This window comes from Mastigoproctus giganteus, chromosome 5, assembly GCF_048544385.1.
Source record: "Mastigoproctus giganteus isolate SK-2022 chromosome 5, ASM4854438v1, whole genome shotgun sequence".
In the NCBI taxonomy this organism is placed as follows: domain Eukaryota; kingdom Metazoa; phylum Arthropoda; class Arachnida; order Uropygi; family Thelyphonidae; genus Mastigoproctus; species Mastigoproctus giganteus.
Genome location: NC_143579.1, coordinates 167,236,207 through 167,256,267, shown reverse-complemented (window position 1 = coordinate 167,256,267; position 20,061 = coordinate 167,236,207). Strand labels below are relative to the sequence as shown.

The following is a 20,061-nucleotide window of genomic DNA, read 5'->3' as shown; positions in this document are numbered from 1 at the left end:
ATGCTTCCCATTTTGAATTTGCTGTTGGTAACATCATCAGTTGGTCCCACTGTATACAATTTAAATACTGTCTCAGACCATTGTAGTCACCTTTATGAAAGCAATAATCCTTCCCTTTACCTCCTAATGGTAGTTACTTCTTTGAGTAAATCCCACTTCAGCACACTGTGATCACTGCCACCTAGGGGTTCATTGATCTGCAGATTCTTAATGCATGAAGAATCACTACTGATAATCAAATCAAGAGTATTACTCCCTGTAGTTGCCTCCCGAACATGCTGATGTAGAAAACAATCATCCAATAAATCCACAAAAGCCTTGCTAGTGTGTGAGTGACCAGCCCCCAAATTCCAGTCAATATCTGGGAAATTAAAATCCCCCATTATAAGACTCTCTGATTTACTGTCCCACTCGATTTCCCTGTACAGTTTCTTATTATACTCATCAGAGTCATTAGGCCTATAGCACACTCTTACTCTCAATTTTGATCTCCCAATGCTTATGTCACACCAAACTGACTCGACACTGCACTGTCCAGCGATGTCGATTGGCTATGATATGATACCCTTCCCGATACGTTTATGCAATTACAAGGCCGAGTAAAGAATAAATACACCAGATTAATCAGAAAATCACAAAATAATGCTATACTACTAAATTTAAATTTAAATCAAAAGTTTTAGAAAAACAATAATTTCAAATCAATAAATAGGAAAATCCACTTAGGGCTTTGGACACGTCTGGTTCCCACTAGCCTCATCAGAAGACTTGACGCATGGTCTCAGTTCCATGAGACCCATATGCGTAGTCTCAGTTCTAAACTGAGTGATGTCCAGTTCCACTTACAATCTGCTAAGCTCCATTTGCTTTTTATGAATCCCAATTATACAAGGTGTGGTTAAAAGTAAACAAGAATCATTGCCTACCGATGCCTTGCTACTACACATGTCAACAACGTACATATTGTGCTTTAGCTTGTTTTTAACTGTACAGATCAGTTTTTGTTTCTTTTCAATCAGTTAACTTTTGAATGAACTATGCCTCTTTAAGTGAATCAGTGTTTTAACCCTTCAGCTCCAGCAAATGCTGAGTTTTTATTTATATTTAACCATTTTATTGACTTAATTGTTATATTAAATTATTTTCCATAATTAGCTTTATAGTCTTGGTCAAGCTCTTTGGTTTATTTTGAATTTAGATAACAATTTTCAAAGTTGGTATTTAGTGTCCATAGATTTTATCATTTGTAACTTGCCTCCATTGTTATATGATATGGAATAGTGTAACATATATCCCAAACTTGATAGAGTAAGGTTTAAAGCAAAAGTAGATAGCAAAATACATAGTACTATATTAGAAATCTGTTAGCTTAGTATAGTATTATCAATTAATCAGCAAAATTTATTAATCTTATTAAATTTCTTTGTTAATTAAATTATACTTAAATGGAATCATGACCCAGACTAGAGCAGCAAAGCAACATGCACAGAGTAGCAAAAGTGCTGTGGTTCGGGGGAGAACCGAAGGAAATGAGAATCGTTGGTTACCAACGCGAGGCGCCTCCGTAGCCTGGTGGGAAGGAGCAGCAGTGCGTAGCACACTTCTTGATTAGACCGGGGTTCGAGCCCGTCACCACCAAATACGGAGGATGCGGAAAGGTCAGGGTATGACCACCGCATATCCCGGAGCAATATGGCCTTAGTTGCTAATGCTCCTAAAAACCAAAATAAACAAATAAATAAACAAACAAGCTTACCAACGCCTTGCTTCTGCACATGTCATCAATATACATATTGTGCTTTAGCTTGTTTTTAACTGTACAGATCAATTTTTGTTTCTTTGCAATCAGTTAAGATTTGAATGAACTGTGCCTCTTTAAGTGAATCAGTGTTTTATCCCTTCAGCGGAAAATTGAGTGATCGAAATTTAGACAGAAGAATTGTTATTAAATTTTTAGTGAAACTTGGTAAAAATGATGCAGAAACATTGGAGATGTTACGGAAAGTGTACGGTGATGAAACCTTGAGTTAGCCCTGCAGTGTGTACAAATGGTTCAGAGAAGGACAGGGAGATGCCCATGGTGATGCGAAGACAGGAAGACTACCAACTTCAATGACAGATGAGAATGTTAAAAAAAAATTCTAGAGATTGTGTGCCAAGATCATCGAATAAGCATTTGACTAATTGCAGAACAGTTGCACATTGACAAATAAACAGCAAGAACAATTTTGACAAAGCAGTTGGGCATGGAAAAGGTGTACAAATGGTTCTGCTTGTCCTGACAGGCGATCAGAAGCAGAAACGTGGAAATTTGCAGTTGGAAAACATTTGTGAAACTCCTGACTTTTTTGGATTCAGTGATAACAGGAAGTGAATCCTGGATCTTTCAATATGATCCACAAACCATGCAGTGGCAAATTCCCTCTTCTTCCTGTTTAAAGAAAGCAAGAATGTCTTGATGGAAGATTAAGTCCATGCTTATCATTTTATTTGATTGCTGTGGTGTTCATTTTGAATTTGTCTCACCAATTTATACTTGGACAAATGATTTTTGCATTGTGACAATGTGCTGTGTGACATTCCTCTGTCACAGCGAGAGAGTTTTTAACAATAAACAAGATCACAACATTGGAGCACCCACATTATTTGCCATATCTGGTGCCATGCAACTTTTTTTCCATTTCTAAAAATTAAAATTCACCTAAAAGGATAATGATTTGAGGACTTAGCGGGCATTCAGAAGAACACAGCATGGCATTTAAAGGTGGTATCTTCCAAAGACTTCAGCTGCTGTTTTAGATCCTGGAAATCACGAATGGAGCAAATTGTTGTATTTAAAATAATAAATGATTTAAAAAATATTTATCCTTTCTTTTCAGCCACACCTTGTCTGTTGCCTCAACAACCACTGATCTCAGCTGCCCTAATTATTTTCTCTGTTTTTCCTTTCACTTCAAAGGAATTGTCTGCTGTGATATTCCTTCTCAGAGCTTTCCTAATCTGGAATCTCCTATTTTTATCTTTTCTGGCTTAATATCTCTTTTCCTTCTATAAAATTTGTCTGTTGCTTCTGTCAATCTCTCAGTTCTACAAATTAATCAGGACTTTGGCTTTCTCCAATCTTTCATTTGCGATTTTAGTGTTGAAACTCCAGCTAGCTTCAATTTGATAGTTGCACAGGAGTTAGAGATGCTGAAGCTTTTACAAGTGACTTTACACAAATTGCACATTTATCTGCTAGAATGCGACAATCCTAACTATTAACCCAACACCCCTGATCTTTTCCTCAATTACTTCTCAAAGCACACACCGGTTCTCTAGTTACCTCATATCACAACTTGGTAGTGGTCTCTCTCTCTCTCTTGCCCCCCCCCCATTGACTTTAGCCTCATATCTTTTGGAATTACAAAAAAGGCAAAGTGAGATGATCTGCACACTCTCTGTTCCTCCTTTCCTTGGTTGGATTGCTGTTTAAAATCTGATTCTGATATTTTCTCACATTGTGTGAGTGAAATTATTCTTGTAGGAATGAAATTCTTTATTCCTTGTTCTGCCCTAAATTGCTGCCTTTCAAAAAAATATGCTGAAGGCGTTCAAGATAAGAGACCATAGCATACTGTAATTGGCTTTTATTCAAATCTCCAGTTTCACTTTGTGCTTACCCTAAATGCAGCACCTCTCAATCCCTGAGGGTACTAGATTTTAAAATCTGGTACCACAGGGATTGAGAATTGCCAGAGTTTAAAATTTCCTGGGTTTTAGAGAGGTATACCTGCAGATAAGCAGTTTTGGAGAAGCACGTTTCAAATGCATATGAACTTATTTACATCTGTAAACATTTATAATGACTAAAAGGTAGTGCTAGTGGTTAAAAGTAAATTTGCTAAATGTAAACATAAAAATAAACAGTCATAGCAAATGTCATGTAATGCAGTGTCAATATTAAATGCATGCTTAGTACAGTATCAGAGAGAAAAACAATGAATGTGCTTCAGAGAAAAAATACTTACACATTGGAGGATAAAAAAAAAAAAAAAATAACTATTCTTCTTCTTAAGGTATAATATAACAGGATATGTGGATTTAATATAGTTAGGGAAGGACATTACATGGTTGTTTTCCATGAAAATTAATTGTTATAATAACCACTCTTCTATCATGTGAGATTAATAATATAGTTCATTAAGCTACTACTATAAATTTAAGCACAAACTACTATACATTTAAGGTGACTTTTCAGTCAACTTACCGCTGCCTGTCATTAGACCATACATTGGTTGCTATTAGACTTCTGCTTGCCAGTGCTACCAAAACCTGTTCAGAAAAACAGATTTTGGTTGCATTTGCTACCAAAACCTGTTGTTCATTATTTGTTTGTCATTGTTTACATTGTTTGTCATTGTCTAAAGTGTGGTTAAACTGGTTATCAGCTTACACAAATGCTCTGTAACAGCCATATAGCTATAATTTGCATTAAGTTACAAAGTTCTGAATAAGATATAGAACTAAAAGAGAGAGAGAGAGATGATATGATGTTAATTGGACTATATAGTTTTTCCATCTGTTGTTTTGGCCAACAGAATTTAAACTGCATTGTAACTCAGTGGTCTTAATTTTCATAGCAAAACAAACTTGCATTAGTGTCAGAGGTGCACTGGCATTGTACAGCTTTCAGTCAAATGGCCTTACCAAAAGAATGATTGGCCGTTTATTTAAAAAGATGAGAGCCTGTTTCAGGACCCTTGGCAAATTGCAGGTGACCTCCAGTGACAGTGCTCATGCAAAACAAAGAACTTTAGCTGTATTACAACTTTTGGAAACTCTGATTTTGTATACTGTATGTTTACTAGAGAAAAGAAATGGCCAGTTAACCTTTTGGTGAGGCCATTTGTTTGAAAGTAGTTCAATATCAGAGAAGCTTATTGCAAAGTTGTTTGCTGTGAGACTTCAGACCTTTGCATTATTTATGTTGTCTAAATCTGCTGGCTCAGAAACCAGATTAAAGGATAAGATATTTGTAATACTATCTACAAATAGTATTACAAATATTTTATGTAGTACAAATACCTTATGTAGCTCAAGGAGACCAAGTGCTGTGAAGTGTTTCAATCTGATTTATCATAATACTTTACATATTGCTTTGGAAACTTAAAGAACATCACCCACACAGTTTTTATGCAGAGGCCAATGTCGTAATTTAAGAAAAATCCAGTATATCATAATTGCTTAAATAATAAAAATCGCACATCAGTTCAGTAATATTCATATTGATTATATAGTGAAGTAATTAATTTCAAGAAGAGTTATAGGACTTTTTTGTGTCTGTTGTATGTGTGGGCAAAATAATTTTGCTGCTATCATTTTGCATGTCTGTATTTCCTATATATCACATTCTATTTTTCTGCAACATTTTGTCCTATTTTTAACCTTAAGACTGTTAGAAGCACTGAGAATGGTGCTTCTAAACAGGATGTTCTACTTGCTTCCCCTTCCACACCTTTGTATCCACTTCACTCTGTTCATATGCCACTTCCACCAGATACTTTTGAAGAACTCCCTGACAATAATTCTACTCCATAGCCTATCATGTGCTTTATATATCAGCCAAATGGAACCTGAGACTTTACTCCATCTTGTCAGGCAGTTAGTTTAGCTTCCTTTTTTACCACTGACAACCCCTTCTGTTTTGTGCCATTAAAGATCATTAAGTCCTTGGAATTCTAGCAGAAGGTCCAGAAGAAATATCAGCTATCCTTAATACTTGTAAATCATGTAAGTTATTTTAACATTTCTTTAAATGTAATTTTCTAGTTTGAAAACTTAAAGCAGAATTTTTCAAACGTAGAGTTAGAGGAGATAAATTCTGATCTAACTCATTTTCATGATGACCGTATATTTTTCCACCAGCTCATCGGTTTGCAGTTAATATCAGTCATTTCCACAATTAATAATAATCTCTCTTCTCCCTTCCCCTTAAAAGCTTACACCCTGTTTTTTATAAGTAATCAGTTTTTCTTCCAGGCAGATATAACCCCTGATTCTAATAAACATGGGTGATTAGCATCACCTACCTTTATTGCAAAAATTATTACCCATTTCATTTTCAAGATTTTCCCAATAAAAGTAGACATTTTTTAACCAGAGTAGTATATGTACAATATTTCCTTAATGGTGACAAAGTTGGAATAACTGTTGACATATGTGGATTATGGCATTTGATCAGGAAAATTTTATCTTGGGCAGTAGTTTGCTACCTAGAGGCAGCCACATGCACTTTAATTATAGCCATCCTGTATATTTGTTCCTTTTGATTTTAGATTAAGTAGTGAGAATATGGCATGATTATGAATTTATATAAATAATGTCTGTCATATTCTCAATATAAAACTAAATTTAAATTTTTCTTCTTTCCACCCTCATCCTCACCAGGGTTGGCCATATATTGAATGTAACAAGAGAAATAGACAATTTCTTTCCGGGAATGTTTGATTACTTAAACGTAAGGGTATATGATGATGAATCAACTGAAATGCTTCAGCACTGGGATAAAACCTACAAATATATTACCAAGGCCAGGTAAGTTTTTAACTAAATAATTTATATTTTATTAGTAGAGCAAGGCATTATGTTAATCAGCTAAAATCATAGTAAAGTACTTAACCTTTTCATGCGTGAGTTGCCTGGACTCATGTGAGCTCACTCAAGTGGTTTTAGACAGGGTAATGTCTCTGTGAAATGTTTCTTCATGCAAATTTGAAGTTTTCTTAATTTTGACATAATCATCTAGCATTAGAGTAAAATTATCAAAAATCAAACCAGAATTTATTTTTTTTAACAAAATTCATAAAATGCGGTTAAAAAACTAAACTCATAATTGCTTATTTTTATTTATTTATTTGAAACAGTAATGTTCTCTGCAGTTTAAAGCAGTAATGTTCCACTGAATTTCTTCAATTTCAGCTTTTGTAAACTAAAATTTGAACAATTTCTGACAGGTACAGTGTCCTTTTTCAAAGCTATTTTTATGATGCCAACTATTAAAACTGTGTCTGCTATTAGTTGGAAATATAGACAAGAGGAAAACAGATATAAATGGACACGTTATTTGAAATCTTAAATATACTTGAAATGATCTTGAAAAAACTTAATAAGTATACCTACTCATGAAAAGGTTAATATAGATCTTCACATACTGTAAGAGCCTATTTACCAGCGTGTATTGGGGTTGGTGGAAGTTTCATGATACGTTCTCTTTTATACCATACCTTCACAATATGCTGTAGTTGAACAGAATTAATAATAAATAACTCTATATGCTTCATATGTTTACTGTTTGACTGTTGGCTCCACTAATGGTCACTTGGTGGTTTAGTGTCTGGCGAATGCATTGTCAGTTTTCATGTAAGAGCCACGGAACTTAAAAAAAAATGCTTTCCACCATTAATTATCAGTGAGTTCTTACTCTTGATTTCAAATTGCAACAGGATTCAAGACATTACTTATTTAGTTTTATTTTATTTTTATTTTACTGCAGTTAATGCAAGAGTATTGTTTTCTGCTGTTTTTCATTGCAGATGTCTAGTAGTTTTCTGTGTTATCATTAAAAATAGAAAATTAAACATAAGCCATTTACAGCTTTGTTTTTGTATAAATATGCATTCAGAAGTCTGAATAATTGACCTATGAAATTTTTGAACTCGATCGATTCATTGAGTTGGGGACATATTTTATTACAAAGAAAAAGAACCAAAAAAAACCCTTTTTCTTGAATGAAAAAGGGGATGCTCCACCTTTACTGTCAGTTCCTTTACACTACTTTAAATGAACTTTGAACAGCAAATGTAATGAAATGGCATTTAATTTTAACATAAATTTTCAATTTTTCAAAAATTTAACTGTGGAATTTTGCCTGACATTTCACTCTAGTTTGCAAGGAGGCCAAATAACTGGGCTTTTGGTGTAATTTTTTATTATTGTCAATGGTTTTAACAATTCTTTTGGTGTTTAGTTGTGAATTCTTTTTATGGTAATCCCATATGTTAAGGCTTGTTGGAACCTGTTTATAATTATAAATAAATAAATAAATTTTTATCTCCTCACCTTTCCTGTTTTAACTCACTATTTTTATCGGTGTGTGTGTGTGTGTGTGTGTGTGACTGAAATAAAATGATATGTATGCCAGTAGAGTGAAATTGAATTTTTAGCATAAAAAACAGCACTAAACACAAGAATAAAGTACTGTTGGAGAAACATTCCAAAATAATTTAGAATGAAATTTAATGGTGCCCCCTCTGATGGCACCATTAAATTTCATTTAGACTTCTTTCTAAATTATTTTGGAATGTTTCTCCAACAGTACTTTATTCTTGTGTTTAGTGCTGTTTTTAATGCTAAATTCATTTTCACTCTACTGGTTTGCCACGCTACTGGCATACATTTTATTTTATTTAAGTTAAATACATGCAACATGTTTTCTGCCACTGATGTCTGCTTTGCCATCTTTATTTTTTACTTTCATTTAATTTTACATTTTTTTTTTTGCTGTCTATTCTTCAGTTTATTTGGATATAATTTGGATTATGTATATATATATATATATATATATATATATATATATATATATATATTTTTTTTTTTTTTTTTTAACATATATTTTGTGAACATATCGTGTATTATAGTTATAAGTTATTGACTGGCTGTTTAGCTAACAGGAGACGAAATTAGGAAAGCAATTAAGAAATAGCCACTCCTGCCCTCGTAGTCCACTAATAGCCCAGAGCGAGGAAAATTTTAGTTATAGGAAAGTAAACAGTATATGACTGAAGAATATAAAGTCGGTGCTCATGTTATCCGGGAGCACAATTTTTCATTTGTTAGTAATGGCCCAGGACATGGTAGATATATTCATCCGGAAGTCTTTGTCTGTATATATATATGCAACAAAATTTTATAATTATAATTAAAATTCTACTTAATATTACTGTATATTCTTAAAATATGCTGTTGCTAATGTCCAGGGCCATTACTAACACAGACAGGAAATTGTGCTATCGGATAACCTGAGCACCAACGTTATATTCTTCAATCATATACTGTTTACTTTCCTACAACTACAATTTTCCACACTCTGGGCTATTATTGTAATGCGAGGGCAGGAGTTTCTATTTCTATCCTTTTTCGCTTTCCATTAGCTAAACAGTCAATGGCTTACAATACACAATATGTACAACACTAAATATATATATACATATATATATATATATATATATATATATACACACACACAGGGTATGTCAAAATTATGTTAACACTTATATGGAAAAACCATTTTTTAAAAATTATGTTAACACTTATATGGAATGAACATTTGAATTTTATTTTATTTATTTTTTTCAGATATAATGGCAGATAGGTCACCGTATATGGAATGAACATTTGAATTTTATTTTATTTATTTTTTTCAGATATAATGGCAGATAGGTCACCGCTAGAAGAAAGAAGAGTGGTGGCAAGCTTGACAGATAAAATAAAATTCAAATGTTCATTCCATATAAGTGTTAACATAATTTTGACATACCCTGTATATACTAGCTCTATCTATGCAGCCAGTCGCAAGATAGGCAAGTAGTTTCAGGCAAATAGTGTGTGTGTGTGTGTGTGTGTGTGTGTGTGTGTGTGTGTGTGTGTGTGTGTGTGTGTGTGTGTGTGTGTGTGTGTGTGTGTGCGTGCGTGCGTGTGCGTGCGTGTGTGTGTGTGTGCGTGCGTGCGCCTACACACACACACACCAAGTTCTATGGTGTTTCTGCACTGTGTGGTGTTTTCTTAGTAGGTACAGTGCCCAAGATACAAGCTTGAGAAAAGTTTACAGGGCTTCCCACATGTAGCAGTAACCACGTGTAATATAGTATTATGCCATTAGATGCTAAGTTTCACACAGATAGGATGTTGTGATTTTTTTGTAGCCGGTCGACACTTAGGAACAGTGTATTTGCATCAGATTTTGTTATGAGCGTGGGAAATCAGCTTTGGAGACACGGAACGCTTAAACAAGCATTTGGTGATAATGCTATGTGTAGAGCACAAACTTTTCAATGGTGTTTGCATTTCCAAGGTGGCCAAACTTCAGTTGAGGACAGACTGTATGCGCTTAATGATATTTGTGATATTCTAGACCTATTGTTCGGTGCATTCTGACACATTTTAACTGAAAATTTAAACATGAAGCATATTGCCTTTAAAATTTGTGCCTAGGTGACAAACAGAAACAGAATGAATCTCTTTGTTCAAGGACCTGCAAGCATGCACATCAGGGAAGGATGGAAACTTCTTTCCCATGACAAGAGATGAGAACTGGGTTTATGGTTATGACCAAGAAACAAAGCAGCAGTCCTGTCAGTGCAAAAGTCCATCTCCAAAAAAGCAAAGCAAGTCAGTCAACCATCAAGACCATGCTGATTATTTTCCTTGACAGAGGGGGAATTGTTCATCAGGAGTTACTTCTTTCAGGCCAAACTGTAAATCACCAGTTCTACATCAGGGTCCTAAGACATTTGAGGGAGGAAGCTAGGGGAAAATGCCCAGACAAAAGGCACATACATGATTAGCTTCTGCATCGTTACAATGTGGCGGTCCACATAACTTTGTCAGTTCACTCAGATTTTAGTTGAGAATGAAATGGCAATGATTTCGCACCCTCCCTATTCTCCTGGCCTGGTTCACATACTTCTTCCTATTCCCCAAAATGAAAATCCAGTTAAAAGAACGAAGGTTCAAAGAAAATAAATTATATTTATTAATGATATTGTGAAAGCATATGATAGAAAGGTTTACAGGTTAATGACAGTAATCAGGGTAGTGTTTCTGTGCGGGAATTCCTTCCCACCATTTCTTGGGAAATTTATATTTTTTTCCAAATCCCAAGAAAAATTAGTCAATAAATTGGAAAAGGGGAAAAAGGTATAATTCTCCTGCGAGAATTAAAGCTTAACAATCAACACAGAGACGTTACTGGTTTGAAGGAATCCACCAACGTCAAGTCGAAAGCAAGAGCAGGTAAAGCTGACACTCGTTTAACCTTTCACTTATGTTAACTTAGCCTTCCATTTCCGACCGAGTTCCAGAGATGTAGACCTTAACCTGGTTAAGATCAACATTTCTGGGGATTGAACAGGAGCACATAAGAGAGAAGCAGTCACAATCTAATCAGTCGGTCCTCCTTGTAACTGTGGCCTTGTTATAAAAGTGTTCCTGGCCCTACCTGCTGCTAACTGTGAGTCATCCATGCAAATAAAATAAATATTAATAAGTTTATACACAGAATATACTTTGTACAAATCCTATGAGTGGTGTTCCAAGAAATAAGTTTTGTAAGCAAAATAAGTCCTTAAATTGGCAATTTTGACACGTGATTCTGTGTAGTGCTGTTAACCTTGCTAGGAGATCTGAATGTTACAATATTCGAATGCTTCCCAATAATATTCGCTGGTGTTTTCCAGTATTTGAATATTCGCTGTAGGCTACAGATTTTTGTAAATACTACTAAACTTAATATTTCTTATTTATCAAACATTTTTTTTTTAGATATCTATAATAATGGTAAAGAGTATGAAGAATGTTGGAAGTATTTTAAGAGAGATAAAGGAAATCAGTCAACTCGTTACCAGATATGTTTTAAATCATTGCAGTGTAAAGCGTCATCGGATAGTGGACTTCATAGGTATCTCGAACATATTCATGGCATGAAAAGGACAAAAAACTCTGAAAATAATCCTGGTGAGCCAATGCCTATTACTTCTAAGTAACAATGCACAATTTTACAGTACATCAAAAGACAAGAGTCACAAGATTTAGAAAAAACGGTAAGCAAACTTGCAGCAGCAGAAGGATTATCTATCAACATCATTTCAAAGAGTGAAATTATTAGGGCAAGTTTCTTAATCAAAGGACTGCAGTTTCCAAAAAATCCATTATCAGTTATGGCATTAATACATAACTATTACAGTAAAATAGAACAACTGTACATTGAGAAATTTGGTGCTTTCAAATGTGAAAATAAGAAAATGAGCATTTACATAGATGAGTGGACCAGTTGTAGGAATTAAGATACGTGAACGTTCAAGTATATTACAATCGGATTTCATTGAATCTTAGTTTAATAAGAGTTCATGGGAACTGTCCTGCAGAAGAAGTGTTATCTTTGCTTCAGGAAAGATTAGAAACCTTTGAATTAAAACTTCAAGGAGATGTGGTTGCGACAACTAGTGATGGTGCAGCAGTTATGGAAAAATTCGGAAAGTTATCACCAACTATTCAGCAGTTATGTTAGAATCATGCATTTCACTTTGCTGTAATGAAAGTGTTTTACATCAAAAAAGTTGGAAGAAAGATGAAGCATCAAAAACAAGCAGCAGCGGAAACGAATACAATGCAAATTCTGAACATGAGAAAGATGAAAGCAATGACTCTGATTCAGATAATGTAGCTGGAGCCGATCAGTATGATCTATAAGATGATGTCTCTCCAGCAATTTTTAGCATAAGAAAAATTGTAAAACTGTTTAAATATTCTCCAGCGAAAAATTCCCTTTTGTAGCAGGAAATAATCAAGAGTGAAAAAATGGAACTATAATTCATTTTGGACTATAAAACACACTGGAACACATTAGAAAGAATGATTGAAAGGTTTTTAAAGATCTTAAATCTGATAAAAATTGTTTTATGACAGCTGAATCTCGGTCACTTATAGAAAGAGGAATATTAGGAAATTGTGAGAGATATGTTAAATTGCTTAAAACCTGTTTGATTAAAAGTTGAGACATTAAGTAATTGTGATGCAAATATTCGAACAAGCAAAGGAATTTTTAATTTTCTTTTTAGTAATTTTGAAAAACGGAAGTCTACTTTGAGCAGTATGCTTTTAAAAGAAATTAGAAATGAATTTCTTAAATGCAAGAATAAAGATCTAGTATCCCTCATTAAATATTAAAGCAGTGTTAGTTGTTTATATGAGGCAGAAAAGGACGAATTTTTTGTTTTGGCAAACAAGAATGAAATAGCTCAATTAGCACAATCATTAATGGAAAGACTTTTTAAAGGAAAATGTGCTTTAACAGAATAAATACAAAGAGAATGTTGTGTAATACTTTGACATGAAATCAGAAACTGATCTAAAATCTGTATTAGCAAAAGCAATGTTGAATTCAACAGCAAAACCAAAATTAGGGTAAGCATTAACAATGAAATGTTTTCATTGTTAATAAAGGAAATGAGCTTATATGAAGCAACATGTACCCAAATGCCCAACTTGAAGATGCTTTTGGATGCACTCTTAACAATTCGACCAACAGCAATGCAAAATTAAAGAAATTTTTCTGCATCTGGAATATTTGTCACGAAACAAAGATCAAGACTATCGGATAGGACAATCAATAATTTGTGTGTTTTAAAATTTCATTTTAAGAATGATAACTTTTAAATATTAAATATTTGTGACATTATCTTTTAATTTTTTAAATGATTTTTATTTTTATTTGGCATTTATTTTGTGTTAATGTTCCCTTCTTTTAATGTTTTCTATAATCAAATGTCTATATCAAGCAGAGATCACTTTTACATGTTATTGAAATATAAAAACCTTTCACAATATATTGGCTTATGATAACAATAAACCATGATTTATTATATATATATAAATATATATATATTTTTTTTTTTTTTTTTTTACAGAAAACCTGTGAAACTTTTAGTATAAACCTATCACAGAAAAATGATTCACTGTTTATTATTATAATCTCTTTATTATTAAGAACACAAATAAAATGTTTTGAAAAATACAGAATAACTTATGAGTTTGGGAATTCCAATTTCTGTCGGGAATTTGGAAACACTAAATTAGGGTATGCTACTGCAATAAGATCTAGAAAAATTAGACAAAACAGGCTGAGAAATGGCAATTGAAGTTTAACATAGACAAATGTAAGGTACTGCATGTGGAAAGTAGTAATCCCAGAATAATATACCAACTTAGGCTGCCAAAACAGCTCATGGAATTTTGTGAATGATATACAGGAATTTTGCATTAGGGATAAGAAGATAGTTATCATATTGTATAAGGCAATGAGTGGGACACATGTTGAGTACTTGAAACAGGTTTGGAAGCCTCATTTTAGGAAGGATGTGGATCTCATGGAATGGGTTCACAGAAGGGCAACAAGATTAGTGAGAGGAACAAGAGTGTGCTACTAGGAAAGGTTCTGTTCTGCAAATTACTGCACGGAAACTAGACACCTACAAGGAAATCTGGTCTAAGGTTTTGAATGGTAAGTGCAATGCAGATGGCATCCTATCCTTCCTCTTTCTCAGAGTGCACACACGAAAGGTCATAAATTCAAATTGAGGAAGTATGATTGCATGACAGATATATAGAAATTTGCATTTCATCCAGTGGGTAGTTGATTGTTTGAAAAAATTTCCATCTGCTGTTCTGGATGTAGGTACTTTGAATAAATTCAAGAAAAAACTAGACAAACTATTAGAGGATGAACAGGTGATGTGGGAAGCCGTTTTTTTTTTTTTTTTTTTTTTGGCTGATGCTGTATAAGCTTGCTTTCTTGTCTCATTTGCCTCTACTAATACTTATACAAAATGATTTTGTTTCAATGGTTTTAATTTCAATTTTTCTTTCTTTCTTTGCCCTCTCCTTATGTGCCTTTGTAATCTTGCAGTTACCTGGAATAAAAATGGAAGTGTTCAGTTATACAAAAGTACATATAGTCTGTTCATACTGAGGTCATTCATCAGTTCCAGTAAGCACTGAAACAGCTGTTCAGGGAATGGCAGTATTGTTTCATATGGTTTGTTAATAGCGATCATTCTATACCCAGGTTTGCAAGTTGTTCCTGTACTATATACTTAGTGGGTCTCAAATCTTGAGAATTTGCCCACCATGATATGAAAGGTTATGTATTGTACAGTGATGAAACATAGGCAGAATTTTGCAGAACCAAGCTCTGAGTTTGTAAATGTAACTTATGCTGTAAAAAATTCTTGTTTTTAAGAATAATGTTCTTAAACCAGAAGAATAAATACTTATGTACATACAGTATAATTAACTTTATTGAATAGCACAAATGGCCAGGCGCCTCTGTAGCCAGGTGGGAAGGAGCAGCAGTGCGTAACACACGCTTCTTGATTAGACCGGGGTTCGATCCCATCATCACCAAATATGGAATATGCGGAAAGGTCAGGGAATGACCACCGCATATTCCCGGAGCAATATGGCCTTAGTTGCTAATGCTGCTAAAAACCAAATAACAAACAAACAAATGGCCACTAAATTCCCAAATAACTTATTTTGGACGGTTTGAGCAGTTTACAATTGTTTTCTCAATTTGTCAACTTGGTGGGAAAAATTCAGAATCAAAGGCAGTGTTACTTTCAAAACATGATCTGAAAATTGCTCTAGTATAAGAGTTTTTTCATTGTGCTTTTGCACTTTTGGATCATCATTTCATTTTCTCCTGAAATGTGAATCATCGGGTTTGAAATTGGTAACACATGAAAAAAAAGCTACTAGGAAAAAGAACCTCTGACAGTGATTTGACAGTTAAGAAAGAACTCGCTTGCATTATGAAAATTATGATTGACTTTTTTTTTAGCAGAAATAATAAACTAAAATTTCTGCTTTTTAAATGTTAAAAATCTCATGTTTGGCATTTTGTTCGAAAATCAGAAAAAAAGACATGTATACTTAGCAAATTATCAAAGCAGGATTTATGAGGATATGCTGGTTCAACAGCAAGATAAGTTTAAAACTGAACTTTGAGATTATCTATATAAATTAATACAATATATCTTAGGCGCCTCCGTAGCCAGGTGGGAAGGAGCAGCGGTGCATAGCACAGGCTTCTTGATTAGACCGGGGTTCGAGCCCGTCGCCACCAAATACGGAGGATGTGGAAAGGTCAGGGAATGACCACTGCATATCCCGGAGCAATATGGCCTTAGTTGCTAATGCTCCTAAAAAAAAAAAAAAAAAAAAAAAAAAAAAAAAAACAATATATCTTGTATTTTAATACAATGTATCTTTTTCCAGCGAGCAGGAAAGATTCCTTCATGAAGACATTTATTATAGGAATCAAGAATGGCCTAACAACAGTTGTCCATCGGACAATTGTTGTTAGACCATTCTCAATATAATCTAGTCATGCTGTATTTGGTACTTTAAAAGGAAGAAGTTTTTTTTTATGAAAACCCCAAACACAAGAGGTATTAGAACCTATAGTACTTAACACCGTGCATGGGTTGGAGGTGTAGAAGATGAAAGAACATATTTGTTGACATTAGACTTGATCTTCTGTAGACTGTAATTTTCAGGAAATACATATGAAGGAAGGTTGTTCCAGTAAATGGCAGTTGAATGAATAAAAGAGAAAGATGAAAAGTTGGTTCTGTGGGTTTGAAGTTGGACAGTAAATGGATGTTGGCTGGTGCTAGCACATGTTCGGACTGTTTTGAAAGAGAGAGCAGCAATTATAGAAGCCAATTCAGAAGAACAGTGCCCATGAAGTATCTGTAGAAAAGCCATGCAGCAGAACCAGAATGTCTATGAGACAGCAAGAGGAGAGACTCTGTTAAAAATGAGTTGTTAATTAGCCTAATTGCCCTCTTCTGAATGGAATCTAGAAGCCTGAGAGAGGTTTTGGTAGCATCGCCCCAGATGTGGGAACAATATTCCATGGTAGGGCGATTGGTACAGAGTGAACAGCTATTTGGAAGAAAAGTAGCACTGAGAGCGAAAGAGAAAACCAAGTATTTTAGATGCAGAGGAAGCAATATTTGTAGTGTGCTTGTGCCAAGAGAGGTTAGAAGTCAGGGTAATCCCCAAAAGAGATATATCATCTTGCCTAGAAATCAGTGTGTCACCAAAGATAAGCATAGGAGCAGAAGAATCCTTTTTTTGAGATATAAGACAGGACTGAGTTTTAGAAGGATTTAAATCAACTAAGTTGTCTTTACCCCACTGGAGAATTATCTAGAGATTGGCATTTAAGGAATTGGTAGCGTAGCTTCGAGAAGTTGAAGCTGATTGAGCAGGGAATGGTTTCTCAAACTGGAAAGTGGAATGCAATGTGCTGTCATCAGCAAAACTACAGAAAGGATTTCCAGTCAATGGAAGAAGGTCATTAATATACGCCTTTGGATTAAGAAAGAGTGGGGGAAAGAACTAAACCTTGGTGAACACCAGCATTAGTGGAGAAGTTGAAAGACAGAGAGCCATCTACAATCACCCTCAGTGAGTGGTCAGAGAGAAAACTGGATAACCAATAACAAAAAACAGTTGGCAAACCATAAGGTGGAAGCTTGTTTAGAAGACCCTTATGTCAAAAACGATTGAAAGCCTTTGAGATGTCAAGAGCTATCATTTGTTTCACCAAACTTTTCCATTGGATTTGTCCATAAATGGATACCATAAGCCAGTGGATCGACACTGACTGAATCCATACTGGCGATCGTATCAGACGGAAGGTTTCTAAGTAGTTTAAGAGTTGGCGGTTAATTGATTTCTCCATTACTTTAAAAAGAGTAGAAGTAATTGCAATAGGATGATAATTGGATAGGAAGGATTTGTCACTCTTTTTAGGAACTGGCTAGATATGAGCAAATTTCCAAGCAGAAGGAAAAATACCTTTGGAATAAGAAAGTGAAAAAAAGGCAGCAAAGAACAGGAATAAGTTCAGGAGCACAGGTTTTGGTAACAAGTGGAGAAATACCATCAGGATCTGGAGCTTTCTTAGTATCAAGATTTGTCAAAATTATTCCGACATCCTTTTGAAGGAAGACCACAGGAGGCATTAAATGGAGCGTGTTGGGAATGGTGGGGGGTGTTTTACCAAGATCATTAATTCATGAGTTGGAAGAAAAATGGGATGCTAGAAGGCCAGGTTTATCCTTGGCTGAAGTGATTATAGAACCATCTGGTTTTGATAGATGTGGGAGCAGAGATGGGCAAAAAATTGCAGCCAATAGCTTTGGCAAGAGACCAGAATGCTTGGCTACCATTAGGTAGAAGCAAGTTTTCTACTCTTAGGCTTTTTGAAATCTAGTTTGGACTGATTAATAACTGCTTTACAATTGTTGTGAGCTTTGGTGTGTGCAGAAACTGAAGAATTGGAAACAAGCGAAGTACAATATGCAGTGTTTTTCTCTTAAACAGCCTTAGCACATTTATTGGAAAACCAAGGTTTAGATAAAGGATGAGATTTTATTGTGGAGTGTGGAATAAAGGATTCCATTCATACAAGAATAATTTCACTGACATGATCTGAGCAAATGTTGACATCAGAAATTTTGAAAAAGTAATCCGACCAAGGAAAAGAAGAAAAGAAATCGCAGGTTATCCCATTTTGTATTTTTGTAATGCCAAACAATATGAGGTTCGGAATAGCCATGAGATAAAGGCTCAATTTGAGAAGAGACAATCACCAAGTTGTGATCTGAGGTGCCTAAAGGACCACTCACTTCGACCGTGTACTTAGAAGGGTTTTTTGTGATAAAAAGATCAAGCATGTTGGCTGTATAGTTAAGATTGTCTATTATTCTGGGAGGTAAATGAACAATCTGTGCAAGGTCATTAGTAATTGCAAAAGTCTTGGCATCTGGACCAGCTGGAGATGTGAACATTAAAATCACCAAGAAAAATTACCTCACTACTAGGAAAGTCGAACTGGAGAAAGTCAAGTTGCAAAGAGAGGAAGTCAGAGTTCCAAGTGATTAGTGGAATTGGAAGAATGGTAGAGACAACAGATGAATTTGACAAAATGAGGTAGAAAGATTTTAAGCCAGAGGAGATGTCAAATTACCAAGTCTCTAACAGGGAATATCGGAACGGACATATGTACAAGTACCACCTTTGAGGTGAAAGGAGTCATACAGCAAATAATTTGGGCATCTGAGATGAGCAGTGGTTGAATCAATGGATAACTGAGATTCTGTCAGAAAAGTACAAGGAGTTTGGCAGACTGTAAGTGGAAATAGACATCACTGAGATTAGAACTAAGACCACGCATATTTGTGAAATGAACCAGGAAGTGTTTGTGAGGTTTAGATAAATCAAATTTATCTTTTTGCAGATAAATTTGCTCTGTTAGTTTGACAATTCATGGTGTATTTAATAGTAAGGAAAAGTAGGGGGGGGACATGCTGTATGAAGTAATGGAATTTTGGACATGGCGTACACATGTTGAGAATATACCCAGATCCTTGACATAATGTTGCCTTGATAATGACCTCTGCATGCACACTACTCAGACTCCCTCTAGTCACTATCTGCAGAGTAGACGCAGCAAGAGAGAGTTACCAATAGGTTTGGTCCGGTGTACTAACCAACCTGCGAACACCGTTTTAGAGCTATAACCTTGAAATGTAAGGAAGTTTGGATCTCGCCATGGTGTTCATCATAACCTCAAAAGACATCAATCATACTGCATGGTGGAAGAGATGGGGAAAGGTTGACTGGAACTTAGCTCTGTAGACTGAAACATGGGTTCCACTACTTCAAGCCTCCAATAAGCAGAAGTGGTGGTATTGCACCGGTTGATTAGAGTCATCTACCACCTAGTATTGCCTGGTAACGCAGAGGGGCGGCATACCTCCGTGTGGTGTAGGTGCCGCACCTCGATCCCTGCTTACGTTGGTTCACACCTGGATGGTCACCCACATTGTGGAGGTGCAAGCAGAGAATTTGGCAGTCACAGACTGTCCGGACTTCACCGAAATGTGGACCTTCAAGTGGGTCCGCTTAACTTGAGTTAAGCAACTCAAGTTAAGTTAACTTAACTCGAATGCCAATTCCATCAGTGTTTTAGACTCCCAGGTAGCAAGACCAGCTGACACAACTTTTGTATAAAAATGTCCTCAAGCAAATCCAACCCACAATAACCATTCGAATGATGCCATTCGATGTTTAAAAGTAGCGCAATACAAGAAAACTTTTGATAACACAAAGTTAAATCCGCTGCATGCATTAAGACCATTACATTTCTCGAACACTTTAAAACCACAA

At 35.1% G+C, this 20,061-nt stretch overlaps 1 protein-coding gene across 2 annotated transcripts in view; it reads left to right on the top strand.

Moving 5' to 3' along the window:
* The window catches only part of LOC150085821 (uncharacterized), a 354,492-nt gene that overhangs the window by 281,963 nt on the left and 52,468 nt on the right, over positions 1–20,061 (top strand). For both annotated transcript variants that reach the window (XM_090374264.1, XM_090374263.1), the window contains exon 11: positions 6,430–6,576. In XM_090374264.1, the coding sequence (XP_090230390.1) occupies positions 6,430–6,576 (147 nt within the window). The remainder of the gene's footprint in view (positions 1–6,429; positions 6,577–20,061) is intronic.